General features: G+C 40.4%; 1 protein-coding gene across 1 annotated transcript; it reads right to left on the bottom strand.

Annotated features, from left to right (window-relative positions):
• Positions 1-567: 567 nt before the first annotated feature.
• On the bottom strand, positions 568-3,392 carry hint2 (histidine triad nucleotide binding protein 2). The gene is made up of 5 exons (XM_080854651.1): positions 3,195-3,392; positions 1,758-1,895; positions 1,426-1,530; positions 877-949; positions 568-749 (listed from the first exon to the last, which is right to left on the bottom strand). The coding sequence occupies exons 1-5, from the start codon at positions 3,294-3,296 to the stop codon at positions 658-660; spliced, it is 510 nt and encodes a 169-aa protein (XP_080710777.1). The 5' UTR covers positions 3,297-3,392; the 3' UTR covers positions 568-657.
• Positions 3,393-8,403: the final 5,011 nt, after the last annotated feature.

Here is an 8,403-nt window from a genome sequence, read left to right on the forward strand (position 1 = left end):
TTCACTTGATGACTCTCCATTGTTGGAATGAAAACATCACACGTATCAGTACTCCTAATTCTGACAATCATAATTGACGGTGGAAGTGGAATCTGTGCCCATCACAGACTAAATGATTATCTGTGAACTATCGCTGTAAAAGACAGCACATATAACCACAACTAAACTGTAACAGGTAACAGTGCGCTAGCCATCTATGTACCTATGTCTGCCTCCTCACTAGTTGGACATAAACAGTACAGCTTTATAAACCTTGTAAACTACAGTTCACTCAGATAGAGCAGACCTCTGCCAAGCCCAAATGCTCTTATTTGCGATGATAACAAAAGTGAAAAATAGTTCCTGGATCTGCCCCTTCCTTCAGATCTGCTCAAATATTTAATGCCTGGTAGTTTTGCATAATCCTGCTTACAGACAAATAACAAAACAACACCATCTTTAAGGAGGTAATAAAATAATATAGGGTTAGATTTTATCAAGCAAGGATTGCTGTCAATGTTTTCAGTAGCCTTCAAAGAGACACGTAGGTTGAATTGAAGCTTAACACAGTTGTCCTTTAATTCAATATCAATATACATTCTTATGAACTCACTGCATTTCCATTTTATGAAGGTGTGTTTGTCATCCACTGTCCTCATGATATTAAAAGAGCTTCTGTTACCCCGGGGGCCAGTTCAACTGCCTTCCTCCAAGCACATGAACATGGAGGTGGTAGACAGACTGGGCGCCATTCTTCCCATCATTAATCACTGTCAAAAAGAGGGTACATTACTAGGTAAACATGAAAGAATGTACATATACATACATGTGGTAATAGTATATTTGCAGAGCTTCAAACCAATGTTTTAAGTGTAAAAACATATAAGTCAACCTTACCCAGTCTGTACCCTTCATGCAGTCCTTCTTTATGTGCTACATTTTTAGCAACAGTTAAGAGGTGGCCAAGTATCTGCAGGTAGATTGTGTGTGTTGAGTTATTGTCTTTATTATGGATATCATAGGAACAGGTAACAGAGAAGTGAAACACTGGGCCATATCCTCCCATTCATGTGTCTTAGTCTTAAATGGCACACCTGCAGTTACGCACATCTCAATTCAGTCATGTGTTTTCAACCCTACACGCTCAAATCACGCCCACAGCGTTTAACTTCAGAATGAAGGTGAGGTCAAAACCGTTTATTGTAGCTATCGGGAATACATGAAACATGGATTTTCACATTAACCATGTAAATGTCATTAAAAATCCATGAAAAACATTAACCAGACTTTGATTTAGAAAAAACCGCCTTCATGGTGTGCAAATCACAGATTTAAGTCAATGGCATAATACGTGAAGGCTGAAAAGTGTGTAACTGTGGGCTTTTTTCTTACAAAGCCCACGGGAGAATACGGCCAAATATAATTATAATAGACAAAGATACATACTGGTGTATCATCATCTTCAGCTTTGCTGATCCCGGGAATTATTTTTTTGGGAATTACCAAGAAGTGCACAGGAGCTTGTGGATTTACGTCTCGGAACGCTAAACACTACCAAAACAAACATCCAATTAGGAACATCATCATGAAGTCAAAACTATTGAAGTCATACAAGTCATTATACACATCTGCATAAGAGTCAAACTTCTGAAATTGAATGGGAGTTGATACCTATTAATTAGGTCTGTGAAACAACCATTCAGTTTTATTGTTGAATTCACACATAGACTGTAAAAAGTATACACTACACAGCATTGATTTAGTGGATTCTGTTTTACCTTATCATCCTCATATATGATATCAGCAGGAATGGTTCTCTCTATGATTTTTGAGAAAATGGTGGGGGCATGGCTCTTGGCTTTCTTCTGAGCCTCTGCTGCCAGCCGGACTTCATCTCCACCACTGTGCAATCTTTTCTACAAAAAATTTAAAACACATTGACCCAAATACACACACAGTGAAACTTTCAGTGGTGACAAGAACAATAACCTTAAAGGTAAGTCTGTGATTCAGTGAACTCAGCAGCCAATCAAATTACACCCTTCCTTTCTGTGCTCCTGGAGCACTGGGTTTATTGGCTGGGATTATTTGTGGCTTATTCCAAGCCATTATGTTTGTTTGCAGAGCTGTTGCAGAGCCAAGGCTGTGTACCTATTTATTGTAGGGCAAACACTGACCGTGAGGAGCAATTAGCTGAATTTGTCAAAAAAGTGTCTGGAATTGAATCATGGACTGTACATTTCTGTTATTTTCAGACTGATGTATAGGCCTAATCAGAATGAGATTCTGGAATCTTATTTTAAATTACTTTGTTCTAGGAAATCTTGTACAGAGAAGAAGGCCTGGGTTTTATCATTGATAATAATATTAATTTAACAGTGATAGGCCTCATTGGCTTGTACATGGCTGGTTGTTCTGCAACCTCCACAGCTGGCTTTGGACAATTTCTATAAAACTTCTATTGTCCTGTTTTACACCAGGTTGGCCTAGGCTACCTATGTGCCATTCTCTTAAGGGCAATCATTTCAGAATCTGACTGAGGATAATGAATTGGATAAGAGTACTTCACTAGACTTAGAGGCCATTAAAACATGCCAGTTAGTATTTAGACAGAAAGGTTTGCCAGTTTTAAGGCCAAACCACTGTCACTTCTGACTGCTGCTTAAATGCCTACGTTGTCATTAACTGAGTGACCATTAAAGTCAAAGCAGACTGCTTTTATAAGCAGTATCTGTTACTCTGAATAAAAGAAATCAGATTGCTAGCTAGCACTGAATCCCTGTATTCACAAAGAGTGGTTCTTACACATAAAAACTGTTTATTTACGCCTACATCGAAGTTAATCAACATAATAACCTACATAAATAACCCTCGATTTTAGCCTACATTTTATTATTTTTAAAGTCAACAACAATACAATTCAGCTTTAATGCTGCTTTGTTAAATATACCCCAAAAGTAATTCTCGAATTAATACTATTGGTTTTTGTCAGTCATCATGTTTGTTTTAATACAAAAATAGGAATTTTAACTGTGTCCACTGTAAACAAGAATAAAGGATAAGAGAACCCGTAGAAATACGGCTTGATGGCCACTCTTCAAAAACTGAGAGCGTCTCACCTTGATCATCAAGTCAAGATTGACGAACCCTACCAAAAACATGCCTTCCAACATCTACCAATCAACGTCAATTACGTGTGGTGCACACAGCCCTACCTGAGCAAAAGGTTTGCCACTAATGCGAATCGCAGATCGCATTGAATTTAAATGCACGTATTTGAGAAATCGAATGTCTCGTAGCATCTTCAAAGTGGACATTACTAGGCCAACGTTAGGACTGGACTGAGTCCTACACCTAGACCAGGGCAAGAGATACTAAAAGGTGAGCTTCAGACTATAGTCAGCTTGTCAACTTTCTTCTGAAGCGTGTAGCCACCGACAATAACAACATTCTAATATGGCCACTCTTGTTTTTATTCAAAATAAAAGTCGAAAATTATTAATTACTTATATATAATGACGAAAAAGGCTAATTTAAAAACTGTATGTGCTGCCAACGGAACACTAAAAGCAGATGTGGGACATCACAAACCAAACTAGGAAAAGTTTAAAATACAATTGTTAAAAACACAAAGAGCCTACTAGTGTTGAAAAAAAGTAATATTTCTCAAAATAAATTCTGAGAATCCCCTGGTGGAAAGGACTGAACTGTCAATGTGCATGTTCATTTTGAACAGGATCTAGAACAACATTCATTAAAAGTTGTTAGTGTGCTCTGCACATTTCACAGTTTCTAAAACCTGGGACAACATCGAACAGGCTTTGCTCAGTGTTTGAAACTGTAGACTGACAACTGTATTGGCATCACAACCCCAACTGCAACCAGTAAGTAGCTGTTGCGTCCAATAAACAACTGCATATCTTGAATCGCACAAACAAGAGTCCAGAGGCTGAAGGTGGAGATTTAAGGTTTCCACAAGATTGAAGCATTTGACAAACTGGATTTTCAAACAAAAACTTTGAAGCTGACTTTTATTTTGACGATTTTTTTCTCCACAGAGCTTCTTCCCTCTTCCTCCTCTTTCTCCTTCTGCATCTTTTACTATAATAACTGGGCAATTTCCAAAGAGCAATACCGCCACTTACTGGGTCATTTAGGAACAGACCTCCCACAGATCACCTAGTCAGAAGCTTTTGCACAGTGTCACCTAGCGATCACTTACCAAATATGAAGTGCAAAGATTGCGCCACATAATGATGATATATGGAGGTTGAATAGTTTTTCCCTCATCCACTTCTCATTTGCTTGCTTCTTCTACCCATTTGCTTACCTTCTGCAGGCACCTCAGGACTTTGCGGCACCAAATTAAAGAGAAGTCAGAGAGAAATTAGTGGTTAAAATATGTTAAGCCTTTTCTTTATAGGCCTGTTGCATCTTTGTGACTCTGTTATCTGGTCAAACCACTCAGAATGTGTATTTTGTGGAAGAATTTGGGGTCCCTTTTGAGAGCATAGTTGTGAGGTCTTCATGCATTATCATATTAGACCACGCTCCGCCCTGAAAAGAAAAATAATCGCACCACATGACAAATGACACCAAATGGTCGGCACAATGGTCATGTGCTGTGCACAACTTTGAACTGATAATTATACCTGTGGTGAAATGACTCATAAGAACTGTACACAGGATGTTTATGTGACATCCACAAAAGTGCTATTTTTGTGTTATTCAAAATTGTGTTTTATTTTGATAATACTGCCATCTTCTAATTTTATGAAGGTATTTTATTTTGACAAGAAATAAAGTGTTCCATGCCAGTAGAGCGGAAGTGATAACGTGATCTGGAGAACGTGTGATAATCGGTGAACTGAAGTTCAATAAAGAAACTGCGGAGAACGCAAGAGTTGAGAAACCGTTGCCCTGCCTCTTCAATTAATTTGCTGATATTTCAGAATATTATCTGTCAGTTAGGTGCCGTTGCTGCGGTACCTGTTACAGATTTTTGGTGGCCAGTACGGGGAGCGGCAACAAATACGCAGGCTACAAGCACCTTCGGAATTAGCTAACGTTTTAAAGCAGCGCGGGGTTTTCCCTTATCGACTGACGACGGAGAGACGTCCTGCTTTATTCAACCGTAAATCTAGATGGACAGACACTGCCTTTGCCATACTGAGCACTTGTGAGGAATGGAAAGCTGAGATTGTGCTGCACACGCTGAACAACGCTGAGAGTTGAGAGTGAACGAATTTCCTGGAAGAGAGGTCAACCGCGAGGAAGAGGGAAAATAAATCATGGCGGACAGTGAGAGAAACGGCTTGGTGTGGAGCATCAAGAAGAGTCTACTCATTCTGAAAGATGATGAACTTTTTACATTGGCGACGAACGTTGGTCCTGCACCAGGGAAGGATTCATCCACGCTTCAGGTTGGAGATGAAGAGGGTTGCTTTGAGCACATTCTAGCCCAGATAGCAGGGAGAGGTTGGCCCAACGTTGGCCCAATGTTGTCACAGGCGTTGGCATGACGGCCCATGCCAACGATGGGCCAACGGACTTTTGGCCGTCGGGGACAAGTTGGGCCAATGTTGGCAAATAGGAGTGAGAGTCGGGTTTTGGTTGGCTTTTAACCAATTGCCAACGTTGGCCCAACCAATTGCCAACGTTGGCTTATAACCAATTGCCAACTTTAGCTTATTTTTGTTAAACCAAGCTATTTTTCGCTTTCTATGATTTTACAGAAGTCCACCCGATGTCTATTCAATGTCATAATTCAATAATTCAAATCAGGATAAGGTGTTACAATGTCCCATAATCCAAGGACAGTCATACTTCTTGCCACCACATTTAATGCATCCAAAAACTTAAGGCAACCATATCGTAACGCGACCTATTATCCCGCGGGCCACCAAAAAATCCGCTTAACAAATATGGTTTTATTAATATAAATATGGTTTAATGAATCAACCTTACATATTTCAGAAGTGACAGGTGTGTAGACAATGCACAAAGTCTTGTTTGACTCTCAGCAGGAACATCTCTTACCGTATTTTCCGATTTGTTTTGTACAGTCGCGAAATGGCAACAAAGTCAATAGCCTATAGGCACGGCCCGTAAGGAATTTAAACAGACAGCAGTTACCTACAGGTAAAAATCATTTATTGCAGGCAACACGCAAGCAAAGAAAAAACAAGCGAACACACAAATAAATTAGTCTCGGTAGGGTAGTCCGCATCAGAGCCGTCATCCATGCTGCTGCTGCTGCTGCTGTCGCTGGACACATCACCAGACGTAGAGATAGCTGCTAACTAAATGACAGGTAGCTAGCCAGCTAACAAAATCACGCTTAGCGTAGACAAGAATGTGAATGCTGCGCCTGCTTGCGTTACCTAGTCGATAGTGCTACGTCTTATGTGGTTAATTAACGATACGGTTCCTACCTTTACTGATGAATGTGGATCAAAAGTTTAAATTACTTGTTGAAAATTGAAATGACTCGCTACAGTCAGAAAAAAAGTGACGAAGGCAGTTCACAATATCTGCTAATGGTTTTTAATTTTAAAATAAGCTCGTGGCTATTTGTATTGTTACGCAGTGATACAGATCCTGAAAGTGTTTACAGAGACGCGGAATCACAATGTCTGGCCACCAGTAGGCTATATGCTTTTAATACTCATGTTTATCTTAATTGAAAAAAACGCAAGATTGATTACCAATATGCCCTGCAGAAAAAGGTGGAATGGTTAAAAAAAAAAAAAAAAAACACAAACACAATCAAAATGTTGGGCAGCTGACGCTGAGCCAACATGGACCCAACGTCAGCTGCCCAACCAATTGCATTTTGATTTTAATATTGGGCAGTTGACGTTGGGTCAGTGTTGGCCCAACATTGGAATTCCAACTCCAAATGTAAAAAACACAGAGTTGGAATTCCAACCTTGGGCCAACCTTGGGCCAACGTTGAACCAACGTCAACTGCCCAACCATTGCATTTTGACGACATTGGTTGAGCTGCTGACGTTGGTTCAACGTTGGCCCAAGGTTGGAATTCCAACTCCGACGTTGCCAACCATTGCCGACGTTGGGCCAACCTCTCCCTGCTATCTGGGAGCTTTCATGAACAGTGAGACGTTGGTAGAGTCTGAGGATTCAGGTATGGCTGTGTTGTTACACCTTAGTGATATTGTGAATTATGTCATTCAGAGTCGTGTTGTACAAGCTAACACAGATGTTGAGGGTTTTGTGAACGATGTGTTATCCAACCCAGTGTTAAATGAGAATGTGACGACAGGTTCGACAAATGATAGAATAGCAACCAGTGCTACTAATGCTAACGCAACCCAAACCACCACAGTTAGCTTAGCTAACGCTTCACCAGTCATTAATACAATTCCCCCCACAACACCTACTGATGTCAAAACTACACACACAGATGCAGAGTTACAGAAAATGCTTTCTAGCTATGCTGAGCTTAGCAACAAAGTCCTTCAGTACATTAACAACCCTACACCACCACCCACATTTACACCTTCATTACCACAATCTATACCCCAACCTAACAACAGTAGTAACACAACAGAACAGCACTCTCGTGCAACTCTTGAACAGCTGGTTCCCCTCCGAGATCTTTCACTACTCCGGCGGGAGTTCAAGATTCAAGGCGGACAAATCGGTGATCAGAACTCAGACATAAGCTACAACAACATATGCAGACAAATTGATGGAGTTAAAGAACGATTCAGTGAGGCTGAAATACTGAGAGGTGTTCTCAGAGTCATGAAATCAGGAAATTTCAAGGACATGTTAATGCACAAGGATGATTTAACCTTAGCTGAGCTAAAAGGCTTCCTGCAGTCTCATTTAGGTGTGCGAAGCAACACAGAACTTTTCCAGGAGCTTACGTGCACCAAACAAAATGACAATGAAACGCCACAACAGTTTTTATACCGTGTCATAGGCCTCAAACAAAAGATCCTGTTCGCTTCTAAACATGCTGACACAGAAGTGAAATACAATGCAAACACAGTCCAAGACATTTTCCTGCACACAATATACCAGGGCCTCTGCCATAAACATGATGACATACGTCGAGAACTTAAACCAATGCTCTCAGACAGTAGTGTGTCTGATGAGATGATCCTAAAACAAATGATGAAAATAACAAACACTGTGAATGAGAGACAGAGACGTCTAGGCACAAGCGCGCAACAAAAACACATGAATGCGAATAGCACACAGCTTGACGTTGCAGCTGCACAAGACAGTAGTGCAAGGAAAGATTCCTCAGATAAAAAGCCTATGGCTGATGCACTCCAACAATTAACTGAGAAAGTGGAGAAGTTGATGAACAAAGTTGAACTAATGCAGAAGCCGTTGCAGGCTCAACAGTCAGAATCCTGCCACCACTGCCATGTTAAAGTAGACCAAAAG

Source organism: Sprattus sprattus (assembly GCF_963457725.1).
Source record: "Sprattus sprattus genome assembly, chromosome: 16".
Lineage (NCBI taxonomy): Eukaryota > Metazoa > Chordata > Actinopteri > Clupeiformes > Clupeidae > Sprattus > Sprattus sprattus.

Excerpts from the sequence above, each read along its gene's own strand:
- hint2 (XM_080854651.1), bottom strand. The coding sequence starts at position 3,296 with ATGTCCACTTTGAAGATGCTACGAGACATTCGATTTCTCAAATACGTG. Across the intron at positions 1,531-1,757 it reads TCATATATGAGGATGATAAG|TGTTTAGCGTTCCGAGACGT; the intron begins GTAAAACAGAAT and ends TTGTTTTGGTAG. Across the intron at positions 750-876 it reads GCATGAAGGGTACAGACTGG|TGATTAATGATGGGAAGAAT; the intron begins GTAAGGTTGACT and ends TCTTTTTGACAG.